At 42.8% G+C, this 23498-nt stretch overlaps 1 protein-coding gene across 4 annotated transcripts in view; it reads left to right on the top strand.

The window, feature by feature from the left end:
* Positions 1-2320: 2320 nt before the first annotated feature.
* The window catches only part of LOC110501818 (integrin beta-5), an 83735-nt gene continuing 62557 nt past the window's right edge, over positions 2321-23498 (top strand). For 2 of the 4 annotated variants that reach the window (XM_036959232.2, XM_090216105.1), the window contains exons 1-9: positions 2333-2997; positions 3793-3878; positions 4313-4517; positions 4806-5055; positions 5888-6056; positions 7496-7657; positions 9555-9650; positions 9843-9932; positions 16411-16545. In XM_036959232.2, coding sequence (XP_036815127.2) covers positions 2916-2997; positions 3793-3878; positions 4313-4517; positions 4806-5055; positions 5888-6056; positions 7496-7657; positions 9555-9650; positions 9843-9932; positions 16411-16545 — 1275 coding nt within the window. In that variant the 5' untranslated portion in view covers positions 2333-2915. Of the gene's footprint in view, positions 2998-3792; positions 3879-4309; positions 4518-4805; positions 5056-5887; positions 6057-7495; positions 7658-9554; positions 9651-9842; positions 9933-16410; positions 16546-23498 lie in introns of all 4 variants that reach the window. The other 2 variants (XM_036959231.2, XM_090216104.1) reach the window with 2 other exon arrangements.

Raw genomic sequence — 23498 nt, 5'->3', positions numbered from 1 at the left:
GTACGTTACACGCTGATCACACCGGCTGCGTTGTGTGCACCAGCCATGCAAAATAATTTTACACATACATATTAAAGGCCCTGCATGGTCAATCCAGTGTCTGCATTGGCCATGCAATATTTACAGTGAATCGGCCTCTGCATGGCATTTATACTTCTTACGTTTCACGGAGCAGCGTGGAAGTTGTCAAGGAAGTGAGTTTGTGTTTATACAGGACCTCCTGCCCTCACCTACCATCAATCAATCATGTCAATGCGGAGCTATACGGAGCCTCCGCAATGTTACAACATTTGAGAAGTGCATGGCGATGCGGTGATGCCTCCGGAGGCTTCGCAATTGCGTCACACCATCCATATGGTGGCTCCAACCACATTGTCAGATCAAGCATAAAGTGGCTCTTACACATTGCATTCTGAATTTATTCAGACCCCTTGACTTTTTCCACATGTTGTTACTTTACAGCCTTATGCTAAAATTTATTAAATTGTTTTTATCCCTCATCAATCTACACACAATACCCCATAATGACAAAGCAAAAACACGTTTTTAGAATTTAAAAAATATATTTTAGAATAAGGGCTGTAACGTAACAAAATGAGAAAAAGTCCAGGGATGTGAATACTTCTGAATGCACGATATACGGAGCCTTCCGCATTGTCACAAATGTGGGTTTTTTACATTTACATAAGTATTCAGACCCTTTACTCAATACTTTGTTGAAGCATCTTTGGCAGCGATTACAGCCTGGAGACTTTTGGGTATGGCGCTACAAGCTTGGCACACCTGTATTTGGGGAGTTTCTTCCATTCTTCTCTGCAGATCCTCTCAAGCTCTGTCAGGTTGGATGGGGAACATCGCTGCACAGGTATTTTCAGGTCTCTCCAGAGATGTTTGATCAGGTTCAAGTCCAGGCTCTGGCTGTGCCACTCAAGGACATTCAGAGACTTGTCCCAACGCCACTCCTGCGTTGTCTTGGCTGTGTGCTTAGGGTTGTTGTCCTATTGGAAGGTGAACCTTTGCCCCAATATGAGGTCCTGAGTGCTCTGGAGCAGGTTTTCATCAAGGATCTCTCTGTACTTTGCTCAGTTGATATTTTCTTCGATCCTTACTGGTCTCCCAGTCCCTGCCGCTGAAAAATATCCCCACAGCAGGATTCTGCCACCATCATGCTTCAATGTAGGGATCGTGCCAGATTTCCTCCAGATATGACGCTTGGCATTCAGGCCAAAGAGTTCAATCTGGGTTTCGTCAAACCAGAGAATCTTGTTTCTCATGGTCTGAGTCCTTAGGTGCCTTTTGGCAAACTCCAAGCCGGCTGTCAAGTGTATTTTACTGAGGAGTGGCTTCCTTCCGCCATAAAGGCCTGATTGGTGGAGAGGCTTTAGATATGGTTGTCCTTCTGGAAGATTCTCCCATCTCCACAGAGGAACTCTGGAGCTCTGTCAGAGTGACCATCGGGTTCTTGGTCACCTCCCTGACCAAGGCCCTTCTCCCTCGATTGCTCAGTTTGGCTGGCCAACCAGGTCTAGGAAGAGTCTTGGTGGTTCTAATCTACTTCCATCTAAGAATGATGGAGGCCACTGTATAGGGAGCCCTCCGCATTGTCACGAATTTGGGAGGCGATGCGGTACGGAGCTGAATTTGGCCTCTGCATGCCTCTGGAGGCTACGCAATTGCATTACACCCTACATACGGAGCCTCCGTCCACATTTTCAGATCGAGCATAAATGGGCTTTTATTTAAAAATGTCATCCTAACTGCTCTCGCATATCAACGAGCGTCTGCATAGACAGGCGCTAAAATAGAACTTGGTTCTATTTGAGACACCTGAAGCACTGTCAGGCCTACGTTACCCATCCCCTCGTTGTTTTTTATGACCATATACCAATGTGGGTGATTGAAAGATGATTGAGGTTCACATTCCAGTCCAGTTGGTTGCAGTAAAGCATCTTAAAGTTGGTTGCCAACCGCCATATAAAATCCCCAGAAGAAGAAGACAACTATGAGAGATTACTAGAAACTGACTAGGTGTGGATTAATTGTAGGAGTAGAGAATTCCCCCAAAAAACTTTTTACATTTTAGGTAAAATAACAACACAATTTTTATATTCAAGGACAAATTATCTAGCAACAGCAGGCTAGCTGGCTAAATGTCCATGAATGTTTCGACCTGTCCAAAATAATATAGCTGGTTCAGAGTTCGTTTTGATATTTCAACCTGTGTCCTGAGCGAGTCTGGTGGAGATAGACAACGCGAACTGGTGTGGAATGGTAAACAAAGAAAGGGGTTAACGGATACCCCCCCGATTTGGAAATGTGCGGAGACTCAACCCACCAGCGGCAAGTGGGCGGAGACTCCAACTGGCAAAGCGTTGAACACAGCAGGGGACTGAAGAACAAACTTGTTGGGTAGGGGTAAACTATTCTCGTGAGCTGGAATTCTATTCTACGTTTAGGCCAAACTTGTACCTACATTTCATTTTTATCAAGGGAATTGTTACACACCAAATAAGGGGTTATAACGGATGGGAAAATATTGGAAAACAAGAACCAAGGCTGTCGGCTATGGGTGAACTACGGACAACATGATAGGCCGGCTCTGCATAACTATTTGCAAAAATCACAGCTCTTGACTCGGAACCCAGTATTTAAAAAATATTGTTTTGTTTCTGTTATGTGGAATACTTCTGAGGGACAATGAATTGCAATGTTTGTTTAGAGGCCGCGTAACATTATCGGGCCAATTCGCTTTGCTGGAGTTTAAATGTGACAAAGACTTGTTCACTACTCTGCACCGACGGAGAGGACAGAACGTGGATCTATCGAAAGGTTCGACTGTAGACTTTAGTGCCACAAACGTTCCAGAAAACTTATCGAAACGAGACTTTTGAATAACGGTCCAATACGAGGAAATTATGTGGAACCCGTGGCAGTTGTTGTACCGTACAGCTCTTGGCTGCATGATTCTGGAAATATTTATTCACAATGTTGCACAAGGTAAGAACGTTTTTCTTAAATGTTTTGATACCCAGTTTTCGCGAAACTTGTCTTGTAATGGCCTATAATGGCAGTATTCCACGGGAAAGTGCTGACTAGTTTTCATTTTAGAAGGCAACGATACGTGTATTAACATCTGGCCAGTTGTTACAGTAGCCGCGAATCTCCTGCAACAATGTTGCCATATACACTAGAAAACCACAAAAGGGTGATGCTATTTAGTTATCAGTCTTTCTCTTTGAAATGTTTGAGATTATTGTCATGTTGCATTGAAGTATAAATCCTATTTAGTAGAAAGAGGAGGAAGGGAAGCGCTACTAAGGTACACAATAGTACATGTTGGTAGACAGAAGGTGCTCTTTGTTAAAAAGGGGTAAATTGGTCATCAAAAAGAAAGGAGGACCAAGGCACTATTAATATAATGAATTAAAATGCCTTTATTAGTATGGCATGTTCAATAGAAACCAAATCATATTTATTTGAATTATGTAGGCTATTTCTAAACGGTGGTCATCAGTTATAGTTATTTAATCGCTTCAAAGGTCTATGTTTCACTCTGACGCGTAAGAAATAATTCAAGACTAAATTGTAATTTGCCATATCCTACCTGCGCGCTTTAGCACGAATCAAACTGAATGTAATGTGTCAAATAGTAGGCTATTGTATTACATCGTTTATTAGACTGTGACTTTAATGCATATGTCCTGAGTTTCATTGGCTAGTAATCAAATGTCATGAATGATCAAATAGAATCTCTGGAACAATGTTGGTAACTTTGACTTTTTCTACTTTCAGGCCTGAATGTGTGTATGAGTGGCAGCGCTATGTCTTGTGAAGAATGCCTCATCATCCATCCAAGCTGTGCCTGGTGTGCGCAAGAGGTAGGGCACGTGCCACATTCCTCCAACTTGTTGGGTTTATGATGCACCACGTGGTGACAGTAGTAATCCTCACACTACATTTCTAAATGTGGCATACTGAACCCAATAGCTGGCTGAGTGTGCGTGAGGTGAGGACTCTCATATGGTTCTGTAATATTCTATATACTCAGGAGTGATGATGGCATGTTGTTTCAAAGAGCCAAAACATGTCAGTGTACCAGTGCAGTTCTGGAACCATTGTTGATCTCTGTTTATAGTGGAGTGTCTACATACCTCCTGTTATAGAGGACCTAGAACTAAAATAATAATATAAAAGATTCCCACCTCCTCTATTTTCCCTTACCATACTCAACTGAAGCCAGGTCTGAGTCAGACCAGTGTGCTAACTCTACACGGGATTACAGGCGCTATTTGTTTTGTTCTTCCGTCAGAAGTTTGGCAGTGCGAGGACCCTGATGTCGCGGTGTGACCTGCGTCAGAACCTGCAGAAGAGGGGCTGTGAAGCCCATCATATGGAGAGTCCCAGTAGCAGCACCACGGTAGTGAAGAGCGAACCCCTCAGCTCCAAAGGCTCTGGGCCTACCCAGTATGATGTCATCCAGATCATGCCCCAGAAGATCTCCCTCAGTCTCCGACCAGGTAATCCTCCAGTCCTAGCCTAGTAGTCCAGTTGGTTTGTTTCATGTATGGCATGAAAACAGGAGAAGTTACCCACTTTACATGCAATATAAGGTAAGCCTAGTTCACCATCTCAGACCACAATGTGCTGCCAAGGCAACAGAGTTTGAACCTAAGGATTTGGAGAGTCCTGAGCTGTACGAGAAAAAAACAAAACGTAAAAAGGCAACCTAGCAGAACAATTTGTGTGCTGATTGATTTGTCAGCCTACTAAAGCAATGACACGTTATCCATATCCCCTCCCACAAGGTGACCAGACATCATTCAAAGTGCAGGTGCGTCAAGTGGAGGACTACCCAGTGGACCTGTACTACCTGATGGACCTGTCTCTGTCCATGAAGGATGACCTGGACACCATCAGGAACCTGGGCACCAAACTGGCCGATGAGATGAGGAAACTCACCAGCAACTTCAGACTGGGCTTCGGATCCTTTGTCGACAAGAACATGTCCCCCTTCTCCTACACGGCCCGCAAGTACCAGGACAACCCCTGCAATGGGTGAGGACTCAGAAAGGGCACTACTGCTACTGACTTACAGTAGCATGGTCATGGGTTTGGGTGTAGGATTGAGAATCAAAAAGGAGGATTGCAGTTTAATTTTGGTCCATGTTGTGACTGTGGTTTTTGATGTGCAAGTGCAGATTTCTATTTTTTACTAAGAAACTGTCACCAACAGACACAAAATGGACACTGCCCTCATACTGTAAGGTTAGTGATGCTGAGGCTTGTTGTGGATGATGATGGCAGGCTGAAAGGGACCAGACATCACACACACACACCACATTTTCCCCGAGGTGAGATTAACGCTGCACTAACTTACTGACATCATCACACATTACTTCCCAGTTAGGTTATTCCCTGGGTCCTGCGTGTGGACTGTGTGTGTCACAGTCAAAGAGACAGTACTGCTGGAAAACATTAAAGACGCAGAGGACAGATCATAACATCGTCCTTAACACAGCCCTGCCCTCTCCCCCTTGCAAAAACAAGCTATACAAATGACTCAAATTCAGGATCTGTGTTTCCTCCAGGATGAAGGGTGTGTTAGAATGTCCCCGAGGTCTTCCTCTTGGGGAAACTGTTTTATTTACATTACGTACACATCCTCAATGTAGCCAACAGACCTAGGTTGAAACAGTATTTCAAATAGTTTTCCTGAAGGAGAGCCTGTGTGGATGTGCCAGATGGGCAGGGTTGGCACTTTTGGGACCATTTAATTGGTTCCATTTGGGACAGACAAGCTCAATCAGAAAAACAATGCCAGGTCGGTTACATGCATAGCATCCTCTATGTAGTTAAACATTTTATTTAAAACTTTCTCTCTCCACAGATACAAACTGTTCCCCAGCTGTGTCCCCTCCTTCGGGTTCCGCCACCTCCTCTCCTTGACTGACAAAGTGGATCGCTTCAACGAGGAAGTACAGAAACAGATGGTGTCTCGCAACAGGGACGCTCCGGAGGGAGGCTTCGATGCCATCCTGCAGGCTGCCGTCTGTAAGGTGAGCTGAGGCCACGGTGCGACTGAAGGGACGTGACTGACTGGCATGTCAACCTATAACCCTAACCTTAACCCTAACCAATCAGGACCAGGTCTGCTGTAAGTTAAGTCCTTTTAGTTTTTTCCCTGTGAGCTGTCAGTCAGACAGACATGATGGATTTAGGCCCTGGTAGTGTTCATTGGCACACACAATGGAAAACTCAAATATGCATTTCTTATTGGACAAGTCTAGGTAGTTCCTTCCTGTTCCCGGTTAGTTTTTTTTTCACTGTTGGCCTAATTAACCCAAGTCACAAACACTATTGACCAGGGGGTTGAACAGGAATTGTAGTCTGGTGCAGCTGTTTAAATAAGGAGATAACTGACTCACTAACAGAGAAACAGGCCCAGTCATATCCCAGTGTTGGGCTGTTGTCTGAACAGGAGTTAATTGTTTTTACTGGAAGAGAATGTCTCCCTTCCCTCCCAGCTCTACCATGTAATTGGGTGTAGCACCTTGGATTGGACAGTTGGTGGTTGGTCAAAACGTTTTTCATATCTTTGTTTCACTTACTGTGAATGATGAATAATTTGCATTGTTGACCAATTGAAGAATATTCATTCAATATATATGTACCTCTTTGTTCCCCTGTAAAAAAAAAAAAACACAAGGGGTTCCCTTCAAGGAACGTAAATAGCAAATGGGCATGGTAACATGTCCCACATGCTGTCCCACATGCTGAACTACAACTCCAGCCAAAACACATTCGAAGTATGGCATAGCTGAATATGACAGGGATGCATCTAGCATGCTGTTCAAAAAGACTGTGTGCAAACTCACATCTCTTTCTTTTGTGTACTGTGGCACATAATGTACTGAGTTGGGCATCACATGGGTGCCTTTATATGCCTACACACTGGTGAAAGGTCAGGTTTGTTTAGTGTCAAGCCATTACTCATCACTGTGTTGAGACTAATGCGCTCTCTGCTTCTGTACTCTTTTGTTGGCCTCTGCTTCCCGTTGACAATGGCCTTGTTCTGGATAAAACACTTGTGTTACCCTCCTTGTTTATCTGTGGGTCAGTGGTTGTCAAGCTGGTGGAAAGTGATAGGGTTTTCCTTTCCTGGGCTTAGTGAAGTGATATTGTTTTATAGGGTCTGGAACTGTTGCTCTCTGTATAGCTGAGAGGTTGTGTTGTTGTGCCAAGGTCTTTTACAAACTCTTTATAGAACAGTTATATCTCAAATAAATTCCATAAACAATTCCTCAATAACTATCTAGGATCAGTTGGGGAACACACCTTTTTTGTTATTAAGCCTGTATGTTCACGTCTGTTTTGATCTCACGGACTTATCCCCTGTGCATTTACACATAGCCTACTATGGAGGGGACTAATTTAGACCCAAGTTAGGTGTCTCTAAGACTTTCAGGGATGTGACCATCTCTTTTCCCCTGTGCAGGAGAGGATAGGCTGGAGGAAGGAGGCCTTCCACCTGCTGGTGTTTGCCACAGACGATGTACCTCACCTGGCCTTGGACGGTAAGCTGGGAGGGCTGGTCCAGCCCCATGATGGGGAGTGCCACATGAATGAGAAGAATGAGTACAGTGGCTCCACCAACATGGTAAGACAAGAGGCATGGTTACCATAGAGCTATAACATCACTGTCATTATAACATGGTTACCATAGAGCTATAACATCACTGACATCATTATAACATGGTTACCCTAGAGCTATAACATCACTGTCATTATAACATGGTTACTATAGAGCTATAACATCACTGACATCATCATAACATGGTTACTATAGAGCTATAGCATCACTGACATCATTATAACATGGTTACTATAGAGCTATAACATCACTGTCATTATAACATGGTTACTATAGAGCTATAACATCACTGTCATTATAACATGGTTACTATAGAGCTATAACATCACTGACATCATCATAACATGGTTACTATAGAGCTATAGCATCACTGACATCATTATAACATGGTTACTCTATAGCTATAACATCACTGTCATTATAACATGGTTACTATAGAGCTATAACATCACTGTCATTATAACATGGTTACTCTAGAGCTGTAACATTACTGACATCATTATAACATGGTTATTATCCACATTGCCATTGTGATATATTGCTTGGGTTATTCAATAGATATTGAAATTCTCTACTCAAGCGGCACCTCTCAAGAATGGACTTTGCTTTGAGGTAAAGATAACTTGTCGGGCGCATGAGTCTGCCTGGCTCTGCTTCCGCTGGAGCTCCTGTTTACTTTATTGGGAACTCACTTCATGTCTTATTGCAGCTGCTTATCTCCTGACAGCCACAGGAAGTGCAAGTTAAAAGCTGTAATTATCTCAGGGAAAGTTCACATAGAAGTTAATTTAGACAACAGAGCTCAGCAATGGTCCCATGTGGCTCAGTTGGTCGAGCATGGCACTTGCAACGCCAGCGTTGTGGGTTTGATTCCCACAGGGGACAAGTATGATAATGCATGCACTCCCTACTGTAAGTCGCCGTGGATAAGAAATTACTAGAAAGTTAAATGTCTTGAGAGAGGGCATAAAGAAATTTGAAAAACCATGCTAAACAGATATTGTTTTTCATTTAGTTTGATTTAAACAAAGATATATTCATGCACACAGTTTGAGTTTACATAGCTATCGCTATTTGTCCAAAGAGCTAATGTAATGAAAACATAATTAACATCATGTGAATTTCAATCAATCCAACTCAATAATATGAAAATTGGCTAAGTGAATAAAAATATTCTGGTATTCGGGTGGTTTCTCCCGGAATCGCTAAATGTTTCTATAGTTATTTGCTCTGTGTCATTGGATGCTCTGGGCATTGTAGTCATGTTACATCCGATCGCATTAAGTTCAGTGGAGGTACTCCAACACAAATCCAAAGAATTCACCATCCGTGGATCCTCAGCAACAGGCTTCTGTAGGTTCTGTAGGGTTCTCCTCTCTCATCTGATTGTGGGACGAAAGGAATACGCACTTCCTAGAACAGAGCTCTGTTTTTTCAGGGAAACCGTTGAACTGGAGAAGGTGCAGAGGCAAATGTTTGTCACAGTCCATTTCAAGTGTAACTCTCACTGTTGATTGATTAGGATGTACACTATGATATAGGCTTACTGAAGCCAAAAATCTCTAATCTGATTTTGAGAAAGTGATTATTTATTCAATGCTTAAACATTTTCACTCATTCATACCTTCACTATAGCGAACATTTGACTTAAGTGGAAGTTAGGATTCACATTTTAATGCACAACTCTAGTGCAGAGTTGTAAGTTCATAGGTCTAAACCACTTCAGTGTTCTTTGTCCTTTCTGCTGGTGAGAAAGGAAATGTCAGGGGACTCTAACGTAAACACTACACTGGAATCAGGGGAGAAATCGCTTCTCTTCACTAACTTCCTGACGGGGTGAGATGGAAGCTAAACTATTGAGAACTTTAAAGAAATGTCTCTAACATAAGATTTGTCTCTGTAGGACTACCCTTCTCTGGCTCTACTGGGAGAGAAGCTGGCTGCAAACAACATCTATCTCATCTTCGCTGTGACAAAAAGGCTGTATGTCATTTACAAGGTATATCTTTTTTATTGAATTGTATGTTCAGTATTGAGATTAGCTGTGTGTTTGGTGTTTATGGTGTGTACAGTTTGGTGTGTACAGTTTGGTGTGTACAGTTTGGTGTGTACAGTTTGGTGTGTAGAGGGGCCTTTATTGTGCAAATATTTGTTTATTTAATAACATTTCTTCTATCTTGTGTTTATGCAGAATTTCACAGCACTGATACCTGGAACCACAGTGGAGATTCTGGATCAGGACTCCAAGAACATCATACAACTCATCGTTAACGCCTACAATGTAAGTAAAGGAGGGTTCTCTTCCATTTGGAGCACAGATTGTGTGTGCTTTAGAAGAAAAGAGTCTCAGCTGTCCTCTTTTGAAACGGATGTTGGTTGAAAACATTTTGAAACTGAGGGGAAAAGACAGGTATTCCCTGAACGTGTTGTTTTTCCTTTTTGTGCCCTACTGAACTTGACCCTGGTCTCAAGAGGAGAAGAGGAAGTATTGAATGTTCATGTTTTAGCATTAGAGATGGATACCCTCACCCAGCCCTTCTATTTAGTGTGGGGTTCTGGGGGTTTACTTCTGTCACACGCTACAGCCCTGTGTCTGTAACTCTGCACTAGTCTAGCACTTTATGGTCACAGAACAAGAAGCAGGTTTATGGCCCAAATCCCGAGACTGAGACCCTCCTGTTACTCCCCAGTCCACCACACAGGAAATAGATTCCAGCATTCCAGTACTTTGAAGGAAGGATTCTGGAAGGGGCTGAAAGGCATCCACATTCTTGTGTAATTTTTAATTCTTGTGTATTTTAATCCAAGGAGTCAATTTGAGGGACAGAAGAGAAACTCATTGTGCAGCAAGTTTAGTTTTTCATAAGGTTGATAAATATTTGTCCTGGGAACATTGCTGAGATGGTTCTAATTGAGGTCACTGCTATGCTGGAAAAACGGCAACAGACTGGTGTGCTAGGAGATTTGCATCTTGTCCTTGTTTAGAATTGTAATTTCATTTTCCCTTGGTTATATGGAACAAGAAACACCACATTTATGGAAAAAATAAGACCAGAGATTTAAATTCCCACCAGACTAATTGATGGGTCATGCTAAATCTATCATCTTCATTATACCAAAGTTAAGCCGGGGCCTCTAATGATCTTGAATTATAATTTGACGTTAATGTTTATGATTGTCATAGCAGACACTCTCCTAATCCATTCTCAAATCATCCATCCTCCTTCCGTCTTGTATTATTGTGCTGTGGTCTGTTGACTAAAACCGGACTCTAGGTCACCGTATATCTACTTTGCCACTGTGGTTCCTGTTTGGCCATAGAAGGGATCTTACAGCCAGTCTGATTTGAGTGGTTAGGCTACATTGCCCCAGCCCCATTTCTCAGCTTACCAAACAAAGTGGCGTTCAGGCTGTTGAAATGGCAGATTGTGTCTTTAATGCGCTGCAGGAAGGCAGTTACTGTAAATAATTCACTCTTTTGTACTAGTTGAGAGGAAACAACATTTAAGGGATGAAATAATGTCTTTCTCTGTGTATTTTGAATATTTTTTCTTGTTTTAGTCTAGTTTTCCTTTAAAACAATTCCAATCAAGCCGTGTCATTTTTGTCAGTCAAGCATTTTACTTTCTGAGATTGAGAGGAACAACCTGTTTTTGCATAGTTAAGTACACAAGAGTTGATTCTAGAACTGGTAATTATGGCAAACAAAGTGTTGAGACTGTCAAATATGGATGACCACCAGCGAGCAAAGTGTTGCCTATATTCTGTACATCTATTCACTTGTCAAGATACCACAACATTGGCTTCGTAGCACGGTCTTTATTGAGGGTGGTGCGGTTTCAACGCATAAGCAATTTAGCTATTTCAACACATTTTGTTATCAGAGAAGAAAAAGTCATTCTCAGTTCATTGTGTTCTTTTCCCAATACAGGCCAAAGCAAGGCAGAGATCAATCATGGGTATCTGTCTGTCAGTCAGGCATGGTTCAATCAGTCATGGGTATATGTCTGTCAGTCAGGCATGGTTCAATCAGTCATGGGTATATGCCAGCCTGGCATGGTTCTGATAACCCTCCTGTCACAGTTCTGTAGCTGTGATGCGTTGGAGAGAACACATACTCTCGTAAAATACAGACACGGCTGGCACGTAGCGGAAAAGCCACGCTATTGTACACACACTCCGTATCCATGCCAACCAAACCGCTGTGGGGTAGGATCATAAGAGACAGAATAAACCATTATAAACCTTGCTTAACCAAGGCATTTTATTCTCTCCTATTCTCCATGTTTCTCTCTTTTCCATCCCAACTGCTAACAGAAACAGATTGGATTACAGGTTCTTGCTGGTTTCATTATAAAATGCTGAGTGGTGGTGTTTCTGAGTGGATCCAGTGCCAGGGGTACTGGAAAAATGTAGCCAGGGTTGCACATTTTGGGGAATATTCAGAGGTGGAAACTTTCCGTGGGAATTAATGGGAATATATGGGAATGAATATTAATACCATTTAAATGTAGATGTTTTTTTGCATTGGATATATGTACCATATCATATTTATTTATTTATTTCACCTTTATTTAACCAGGTAGGCAAGTTGAGATCAAGTTCTCATTTACAACTGCGACCTGGCCAAGATAAAGCAAAGCAGTTCGACACAAACAACAACACAGAGTTACACATGGAGTAAAACTAACATACAGTAGAAAAATCTATATACAATGTGAGCAAATGAGGTGAGATAAGGGAGGTAAAGGCAAAAACAAAAAGGCCATGGCGAAGTAAGTACAATATAGCAAGTAAAACACTGGAATGGTAGATTTGCAGTGGAAGAATGTGCAAGGTAGAGATAGAAATAATGGGGTGCAAAGGAGCAAAATAAATAAATACAGTATGGGGAGAGGTAGTTGTTTGGGCTAAATTATAGATGGGCTATGTACAGGTGCAGTAATCTGTGAGCTGCTCTGACAGCTGGTGCTTAAAGCTAGTGAGGGAGATAAGTGTTTCCAGTTTCAGAGATTTTTGTAGTTCATTCCAGTCATTGGCAGCAGAGAACTGGAAGGAGAGGCGGCCAAAGGAAGAATTGGTTTTGGGGTTGACCAGTGCGATATACCTGCTGGAGCGCGTGCTACAGGTGGGTGCTGCTATGTTGACCAGCGAGCTGAGATAAGAGGGGACTTTACCTAGCAGGGTCTTGTAGATGACCTGGAGCCAGTGGATTTGGCGACGAGTATAAAGCGAGGGACAGCCAACGAGAGCTTACAGGTCACAGTGGTGGGTAGTATATGGGGCTTTGGTGACAAAACGGATGGCACTGTGATAGACTGCATCCAATTTATTGAGTAGGGTATTTTAGGTTATTTTGTAAATTACATCGCCGAAGTCGAGGATCGGTAGGATGGTCAGTTTTATGAGGGTATGTTTGGCAGCATGAGTGAAGGAGGCTTTGTTGTGAAATAGGAAGCCATTTCTAGATTTAACTTTGGATTGGAGATGTTTGATGTGAGTCTGGAAGGAGAGTTTACAGTCTAACCAGACACCTAGATATTTGTAGTTGTCCACATATTCTAAGTCAGAACCGTCCAGAGTAGTGATGTTGGGCGGGCAGGTGCAAGCAGCGATCGGTTGAAGAGCATGCATTTAGTTTTACTCGTATTTAAGAGCAATTGGAGGCCACGGAAGGAGAGTTGTATGAAGATGAATATGAAGACAGAGGCATAAACATTTTACCTTATCAAGTAGACATAATTGCAAATGATGAAATCCTTTCAATAGAAATTTAAAAAACAATTTAGTTACGAATTGAACTTTAATTAAATGAGTTGACTCTTCACATGGGATGATTTTATTGAACAACAAAGAAAGGGAATATTGAATGATCCCCAATGATCCATCGCATCTCCAAAAAATGTTTTCAACATGCATCTGTAAAATGATAGTCTAGAAACTAAGGCTTTGGTTGTCTTCCTCTCAGACTTCCATGTCTTCTCCCTGGACCTGCTCAATGTCCACTTCTTGAACATCAGACTATGAGGCCTCATCTTCACTGTCACTTTCCAACCTTGTTGGGGATGGCTTGTTGTCAGGCTCAAAAAGCCTCAAATTTTCCCAGACAGCTACCAAATTTACAACCCTTGTTGGTCAGCCTATTGCGTGCTTTGGTGTGTGTGTGTGTGTTCCCAAACAAGGACGAGTTGCGCTCTGAGGCGGCTGATGTTGGTGGGATTTGTATGATGGAGGCAACAGGGGAAAGAGCCTCAGATCAACAAAGTCCCTTCCACCAGGTGGCTGATGCAATATGGCAGTCGTGCCAACAAATCTCATCTCCAACCCAAAGCCCTTGCTTGGAAGTGTACTTCGCCAGACTGCCAAGAACCTTGCCCTCATCCAGGCCAAGGTGGTAAGACACGGTAGTGATGACACCATTGGCCTGGTTGATCTCTGCATCAGACAGGATGCTCTTGCCAGCATAATTGGGGTCTAACATGTACGCTGCATCATATATGGGCTTCAGGCAGAAGCCTGAACATCTCTTCACACTTTTTGATGTATTTCAGAACTGCAGTTTCCTCTGATTGGAGCAACAGTGAAGTGGGCAGGGCAATACAGATTTCTTCTCTTACATCTGCCCGCAGAGTATGAACATAAGACAGGATGACATTGTCTCCCTCAATCCGTGCAATGGTTACTGCTATAGGTTTCAGGAGTTTCAGGCTGCTTACCACTCTCTCCCAAAATACATCATCCAGGAGGATCCTCTTGATGGGGCTGTCCATATCGGCAGGCTGTGATATGGCCATTTCTTGGAGAGACTCCTTCCCCTCCAAGAGACTGTCAAACATGATGTCAACACCACCCCCAATGGGTGTTGCTGGGCAGCTTCAATGTGGTGTTCTTATTCTTCACACTTTGCTTGGTGAGGTAGATTGCTGCTATAACTTGATGACCCTTCACATACCTAACCATTTCCTTAGCTCTCTTGTATAGTGTATCCATTGTTTCCAGTGCCATGATGTCCTTGAGGAGCAGATTCAATGCACGACCAGCACAGCCAATGGGTGTGATGTGAGGGTAGGACTCCTAGGACCAAGCAGCCTTCATGTTCACAGCATTTTCTGTCACCAGTGCAAATACCTGCTGTGGTCCAAGGTCATTTATGACTGCCTTCAGCTCATCTGCAATGTGAGACCAGTGTGTCTGTTGTCCCTTGTGTCTGTGGTCTTGTAGAATACTGGTTGAGGGATGGAGATGATGTAGTTAATTATTCCTTGCCCACAAACATTCGACCACCCATCAGAGACTGCTTTCTCTATGATTTGCTTGACCTTCACTTGAACTCTGTTGAACTCTGCATCCAGCAAATTAGTAGATAAAGCATGTCTGGTTGGAGGGGTGTATGCTGGGTGAAGAACATTCAGGAATCTCTTCCAATACACATTGCCTGTGAGCATCAGAGGTGAAGCAGTTGAATGCACAGCTTGAGTAAGACATTCATCAGCATTTCTCTTGCTACGTTCCTCCATTGAGTCAAAAAAAAACTTCTGATTCCAGGAGGACCATGAGCTGTTAATATCGATAAGGTGTCTGATTCTTCATTTTCACCTCGAATAGAAGTTTTTTGTCAGAGGTTGCTTGTTGTGAGCGCTGAGAGATCTTTATGCGCTTGGCCATGATTCTGCATCTTTATTGCATCCTTCACATATGATTTGGCACAGTATTTGCAAATGTACACAGCTTTTCTTTCTACATTAGCTGGAGTGAAACGTCTCCCCACATCAGATAGTACTCGTGGCATTTTCCTGTAAAGATTAGAAGAAAAAAAATGTAAAAAAAAAAATACAATTCCATGTACAGATAAATATTTAAGCAGTTAGATTAAACAACTCCTTTGTAAGATACTTAAAAAAAAAAAAATGAAACGTATGGAAACAGGTGAATTAACACTCCTCAGTTAGTAGGCTCAAGCAAGCTAAAACCCACATGGTAGCAGCAACTAACTAGCAGAAATTGTTAACAAGTTAGAAATTATTTAAACACAATTTGCTGTAGACTACTATTTACTAGTTAACAAAAAATAATGTATATCATATAAAATATATTCACCCCACCCAGTATTGTAATCAAAACAAAGCATGTAGTCCTTGGCTCAGACAGAGTAGTAGTGTGCCCTCAATAGCATCTCAGTAGTGTGCAAGATCTTGAGAAGCAGCTGTACATGTGATGGAAGAGTGCACTGCACATGTGATGGAAGAATGCACTGTGCATGCAGAGGGTTGCAATTCTATTGAATTGGGGATATTTTAACCATAATATGCCACAAGACCTAGAATTGCCTTGTGTGTATCCCACAAAAAAAGGTTCACTGTTATAAGCCAACTTTTTTGATGAATTTAAGCAACATTTCCAAAATTCCCGGGCTTAACTTCCTATGGAACATTTCCTGAAATTCCAGAATTTTACCGGAAAGTTTCCGACCTTTTGCAACCCTAAAAGTAACATTCAGATAGTATAGAAACCACCAGGGAACCTCTGTGCCAACTCTAATATACAGAGATACTTTAACTCTCATGTGATCTATTGATTAGTCTTTGATCAGACTTGTGTTTGGATAGTTGACCAGTCTTGTTTTCAAATAAATCAAACATTTACTACTTTGATGTAAAGGTCAAAAGTACTTATTCATAAAGGTCTATGTTTTTGTGTTCAAAGCATATGCTTTTGTGAGTTTATTCAAGCCTCTCTCTGTGTCTGTGTCCTCCCTCCAGAGCATCCGGTCCAAGGTGGAGCTGATCGTGTGGGATCAACCTGAAGACCTCAGTCTGTCCTTCACTGCCACCTGTCAGGACGGACAGCCTCTCCCAGGCCTCAGGAAGTGTGCCGACCTCAAGATTGGAGACACGGTGAGTCATACATAGGCCTCCTGGCTTTCCATGGATTTTCGCTATGTGGCCAAGCTGGAAAGTCAAAATTGGCTGTATCTTAAAAATGTATACTGAACAAAAATATAAACGCAACATGTGAAGTGTTGGTCCCATTTTTCATGAGCTGAAATAAAATATCCCAGAAATGTTCCATACGCACAAAAAGCTTATTTCTATAAAATGTTGCGTACAAATTTTTACATCCCTGTTATGAGCATTTGTTCTTTGCCAAGATAATCCATCCACCTGACAGGTGTGGTATATCAAGAAGCTGATTAAACAGCATGATCATTACACAGGTGCACCTTGTGCTGGGGACAATTAAAGGCTACTTTAAAAAGTGCAGTTTTGTCACAACACAATGCCACAGATGTCTCAAGTTTTAAGGGAGCATGAAATTGGCATGCTGACTACAGGAATGTCCAAATGAGTTGTTGCCAGATAATTTAATGTTAATTTTTTGACCATATACCGCCTCCAATGTCGTTTAAGATAATTTGGCAGTACATCCAACCGGCCTCACAACCGCAGACCACGTGTAACCACTCCAGCCCAGGACCTCCACATCCATCTTCTTCACCTGCAGGATTGTCTGAGGAGGGTGGGTGCTGAGGAGTATTTCAATAATGCCCTTTTGTGGGGAAAAACTCATTCTGATTGGCTGGGCCTGGCTCCCCAAGTGCGTGGACCTGGCTCCCAAGTCGGTGAGCCGATGTCTTCCCAGGCCCACCCATGGCTGCGCCCCTGCACAGTCATGTGAAATCTATTTCAATTGACTGATTTCCTTCTATGAATTCTAATTCAGTAAAATATTTGAAATTGTTTCATGTTGCGCTTTATATTTTTGTTCAGTATACATTACCAGTCAAAAGTTTGGAGACACCTACTCATTCAAGGGTTTTTTCTTTATTTTTACTATTTTCTAAATTCTATAATAGTAGTGAAAACATCAAAACTAGGAAATAACACATATGGAATCATGTAGTAACCAAAAAAGTTTTAAACAAATCCAAACATATTTTATATTCTTCAAAGTAGCCACCATTTTCCTTGATGACAACTTTGCACACTCTTGGCATTCTCTCAACCAGCTTCACCTGAAATGCTTTTCCAACAGTCTTCAGTTCCCACATATGCTGAGCACTCTGTGGTCCAACTCATCCCAAACCATCTCAATTGGGTTGAGGTCGGGTGATTGAGGAGGCCAGGTCATCTGATGCAGCACTCCATCACTCTTCTTCTTGGTCAAATAGCCCTTACACAGCCTGGAGGTGTGTTGGGTCATTGTCCTGTTGAAAAACAAATGATAGTCCCACTAAGCGTAAACCAGATAGGATGGTGTATCTCTGCAGAATGCTGTGGTAGCCATGCTGGTTAAGTGTGCCTTGAATTCTCAATAAATCACTGACAGTGTCACCAGCAAAGCACCCCCACACCATCACACTACCTCCTCCATGCTACACGGTGGGAACCACACACGCGGAGATCCTCTGTTCACCTAATCTGCGCCTCACAACGATACGGCGGTTGGAACCAAAAATCGAAAATTTGGCCTCATTAGACAAAAAAGGCAGTTTTCCACCGGTCTAATGTCCATTGCTAGTGTTTCTTGGCCCAAGCAAGTCTCTTCTTATTATTGGTGTCCTTTAGTAGTGGTGTCTTTGCAGCAATTCTACCATGAAGGCCTGATTTCACGCAGTGTCCTCTGAACAGTTCATGTTGAGATGTTCATCTTGAACTCTGTGAAGCATTTATTTGGGCTGCAATTTCTCAGGATGGTAACTGTAATGGACTTATCCTCTGCTGCAGAGGTAGCTCTCTGTCTTCCTTTCCTGTGGCGGTCCTCACGAGAGCCAGTTTCATCATAGCGCTTGATGGTTTTTGCGACTGCACTTGAAGAAACTTTCAAAGTTCTTGAAATGTTCCATATTGACTGACCTTCATGTCTTAAAGTAGTGATGGACTGTCGTTTCTCTTTGCTTTTTTGAGCTGTCTACAGCTGCACCATCGAGAGCATCCTGACCAGTTGCATCACTGCCTGGTATGGCAACTGCTCGTCATCCGACCGCAATGCACTACAGAGGGTAGTGAATACGGCCCAGCACATCACCAGGGCCAAGCTTCCTGCCATGGCCCAAAACAGTGACTGGATATGTTGTTTTATCATTCTAGGAACTACTTCACAAAATAACCTTCATTATCACCGGAGTTGACAATGGAAGGCTGCTGGTCTGTGATCCCAAGTATATTATATCTCTTGCCGTTGTGGCCTTGAGTATGGCACTTAATTTAACCCCCCACAAAGTAAAATACTGCACTGATGGGCTACTGTTTAAAACACGTGTCAACCCTCCATCTGGAGAGATATTGGGTGTACAGGATTTTTATCCAACAATGCTCCTACACACCCTAGTCAGCTTATCAAGGTACTGTTGAGCAGCTGATTTTTTTTAAAATGTGTTAGAGCAGGGCTGGAGCAAAATCCTGCACATCCAGGATTCTCCTGGAGTATGGTTTGCTGCCCTGCAACATTATAATTACTGTACAACCAAATACTTTTTATGTCTTTATAAAATAATTCCCTCATTCAATGGACGAGGGATCCAATTGCTAACGGGGGCAACTTCAAAGCAAGATAGCTAGCTAAGACGTTTATCTATTTGTAAGGATAACATATTCAGGGTTCATTACAGAGCGACGTACAGTGCATTCATCTTAAGATAGCTAGGTGGGACAACCACATATCACAGTCATTGTAAGTACGTTTTTCCTCAACGTAGCTGTCAGTAAAGTCATGTGAGAGGATTTTTTTTCGAAGCTGATTTACTGCATTTCTACACAATAAAACAATTCTAAAATGCTATTTTGAGAACAGCAAACACAAATGATGATGATGTGTAGCCTAACGGGTGCGCCATGATGTGCCAAATCTTGATTTAGAGCATTATTATTAAAGGGAAGGCATAAGAATAAGCCGGAGCCGATCCGTCGTCAGTATTGTGGAATAATTTGAATGTTCAGGTAAGATTTGAATTAAGAAAGCTGATCTGAGAGCAGCGCTGCCTTTCTTTCGATCCTATCAGTATCGACACATGCCTCAATAACGCACTTAGCGAACGCTCTCTCTGCGTGGTATTTTGGAAAACGTTACTTTCGTCTGTTGCAGGACAGATGCACCGGTAAAACACTCGTAAGCCTACGTTCCATTGCTATTGGGAAACCTGGCCCGGGTGGTTAATTGTGTTACAACAGCAAATCAAATGTTATTTGTCACATGCGCCAAATACAACCTTACAGTGAAATGCTTACTTAAAAACCCTTAATTTAACCAAGAATGCAGTTAAGAAAATCCCTAACAAAGTAAGGGATAAGAATAACAAATTATTAGAGAGTAGCAGTAAAAAACAATAGCGGGGCTATATACAGGGGGTACCAGTACAGAATCAATGTGTCAATGTGCGGGGGCACCGGTGTCGAGGTAATTGAGATAATTATCTCCATGTACTTAGAGTTATTAAAGGGGCTATGCATAGATATTAACAGAGAGTAGCAGCAGCGTAGGTGGGGGGGAAATGAAAATAGTCTGGGTAGCGATTTGATTAGATGTTCAGGAGTTTTATGGCTTGGGGGTCGAAGCTGTTTAGAAGCTAATCAAATTTATTTATATAGCCCTTTGTACATCAGCTGATATCTCAAAGTGCTGTACAGAAACCCAGTCTAAAACCTCAAACAGCAAGCAATGCAGGTGTAGAAGCACGGTGGCTAGGAAAAACTCCCTAGAAAGGCCAAAACCTAGGAAGAAACCTAGAGAGGAACAGGCTATGTGGGGTGGCCAGTCCTCTTCTGGCTGTGCCGGGTGGAGATTATAACAGAACATGCCCAAGATGTTCAAATGTTCATAAATGACCAGCATGGTCAAATAATAATAATCACTGTAGTTGTCGAGGGTGCAGCAAGTCAGCACCTCAGGAGTAAATGTCAGTTGGCTTTTCATAGCCGATCATTAAGAGTATCTCTACCACTCCTGCTGTCTCTAGAGAGTTGAAAACAGCAGGCCTGGGACAGGTAGCACGTCCGGTGAACAGGTCAGGATTCCATAGCCGCAGGCAGAACAGCACTAGAAGCCTCTTAGACCCAGACTTGGTGCTTTGGTACCGCTTGCCGTGCGGTAGCAGAGAGAACAGTCTATGACTAGGGTAGCTGGAGTATTTGACAATATTTATGAACCTCCTCTGACACCACCTGGTTAACGAGGTCCTGGATGGCAGGAAGCTTGGCCCCGGTGATGTACTGGGCCGTATTCACTACCCTCTGTAGTGCCTTGTCGTATGCCGAGCAGTTGCCATACCAGGCAGTGATGCAACCCATCAGGATGCTCTTGATGGTGCAGCTGTAGATCCTTTTGAGGATCTGAGGACCCATGCCAAATCTTTTCAGTCTCCTGTGGGGGAATAGGCTCTGTCGTGCCCTCTTCACGACTGTCTTGATGTGCTTGGACCATGTTAGTTTGTTGGTGATGTGGACACCAAGGAACTTGAAGCTCTCAACCTGCTCCACTACAGTCCTGTCGATGAGAATGGTGGCGTGCTCGGTCCTCCTTTTGCTGTGATCCACTATCATCTCCTTTGTCTTGATAACGTTTGGCCCACGGTGTGTTCTTGCCATTTTAGATGGAATGCATTCTTCCCTTCCTTTGTTTCAGAAAAACAATAATGTCAGGGGACGTGGGATCACTGCACATTTTAATCGCTTTGAATTCTGCACTGTTTAAATTTTCAAATCTTGAGTCTCCTCTAAAATCAAATTTTTAGGACAGAAAATATGTTTTACTTCTCTGAAATCTCAAGTCACAAAAATAAAGAATATTCTGCAACACCATGGGCCAAAACGTTATTTGTATGTCATTTTATTGTTAGTGCATTGTTGTTTAAGGGCTTGTAAGTAAGCATTTCACCTCAAGGTCTGCACCTGTTGTATTCGGCGCATGTGACAAAACATTTTATTCGATATATTGGCCTCAATTAGAGATTTGTACAGGATCTATTGAAACTCTTAACGTGGGGCTACTTTGCGCCAACACGCAGAGGTCCGACCCTGTGGAATTGTTCTTCCCAAAGCCCCTGTGTCTCCCCCACTCCCTTACTGATTCCTTATTTGTCTTAATTGAATGTTGGGATGGGGAGTCGGGGACTGGGGATTGGGGCTGAATGAATAATGGTAGTGAATCCCATCTCTCTATTGCCAGGGTGATGGGTCTTGTGGAATTGTTCTTCCCAAAGCTCCAGTGTCTCCCTCACTGATTCTTATTTGTCTTAATTGAATGTAGGGATGGGGAGTGGGGATGGCGGCTGAATGAATAATGTTAGTGAATGGGGGGGAATCACATCTCTCAATGGCCAGGGTGATGGGTTTAACTCTGTCTTTTGTTCTGCTGCGGGGGAATTTGCTGTGCCTCTGAGTGCCAATCTGTCCTCCTAAAGAGAACATGAAGCAGCCGAAAGCCCAGGGGCTCGTTACCAATGCATCTATCCTCGATTCCTTGCATCATCTCTACTCGCCTCCTTCTCAAATCGCATTGGAGGAGATGCTCTAGGCTCCCTCCCCTCTGACCTTGTCCTCCATTGCCTTTTGAGAAGGAGGCGAGGAAAGAGGACATGAGGAATCAAGGAAAAACATATTGGGAAAGTGTCCCAGGTGTCAGTCACATGGTATCTGTCCCAGATGGCACCCTATTGCCTATGTAGCGCACTACTTTTCACCACAGCCCATAGTGCTCTGGTTAAAAGTAGTGCCATTTATAGGTAATACGGTGCCATTTGGGACATAACCAGGGTCTCTTGCTGCAGCCTCGCTGCGGGGCCTGATGCTGCATGTCAATGTCCTCACAACAAGAGTTTGTTGGTGAAACCAGAGGCGATGGAAGAACAAAGATCACATGGTAACAGACGTGTGTTAGCCCCAGTGTAGAAAGTTAAGTCCATATCCTATTTAAGGCAACACTCTCTCAAACCCTGAAGAGTTCTAAATATGTCCCATACGTACAAACAGATTAGGCTGTTAAGACTACACCAACACACTCCCTGTCTATCAGGCTCTGTCTCTCAGGGAGTATGTTGTTGAATGCCACGGTGAAGGAGACAAAGTACAGTCTAGAGGCATTTTAATCGCATACTGCAGGACATTTCTCCTTGGTAACAATGATCTCTCAAATGTGAAGACAACTTCTTCAGGGTTAGTGTCACGGCCGTCCTCCTCTTCATCTGAAGAGGAGAGGCGAAAAGGATCTGAGGACCAATACGCGGCGTGGTAAGTGTCCATGGTCAATCTTTAATAAAGAAAGTAGTGAACACTGAAAACTATACAAAACCAGTAAACAAAATAACAACCGTGAAGGTAATAATATGGACTGTGCTGAAACAAGCCATCAACATAGACAATCACCCACAAACAAACAGTGCAACCCAGGCTACCTAAGTATGATTCTCAATCAGAGACAACTAATGACACCTGCCTCTGATTGAGAACCATACTAGGCCGAAAACATAGAAATGCCCCAAAACATAGAAAAACAAACATAGACTGCCCACCCAACTCACGCCCTGACCATACTAAATAAATACAAAACAACGAAAATAAAGGTCAGAACGTGACAGTTAGGAGAATCTAATATAATTTACCACATATAATTTTGTCTTGATAGTACTCTGTGAATATCAAATGTCATTGTCAAAGATGAGAATAGTTTTCCCATGAGTAAAGGAGATTGTCCTGCTGGGCTACCGTTTACAACTTAAAATTAGTGTGTTTTGGCAGCCAGCGTATCACAGCTGTATCAACTTTTGCTCATGCATGCAAGCACACACACCACATCTGCTCCCCCCCCCCCCCCCCCCACACTTAATTTCTCTCAACCTCTGAGCTAACAGGCCAAC

This window comes from Oncorhynchus mykiss, chromosome 22 (genome assembly GCF_057628025.1).
Source record: "Oncorhynchus mykiss isolate SJ-2025 chromosome 22, ASM5762802v1, whole genome shotgun sequence".
Taxonomy (NCBI): domain Eukaryota; kingdom Metazoa; phylum Chordata; class Actinopteri; order Salmoniformes; family Salmonidae; genus Oncorhynchus; species Oncorhynchus mykiss.
The sequence above is the reverse complement of the archived record's forward strand: the minus strand, read 5'-3'. Positions and strand labels throughout refer to the sequence as shown.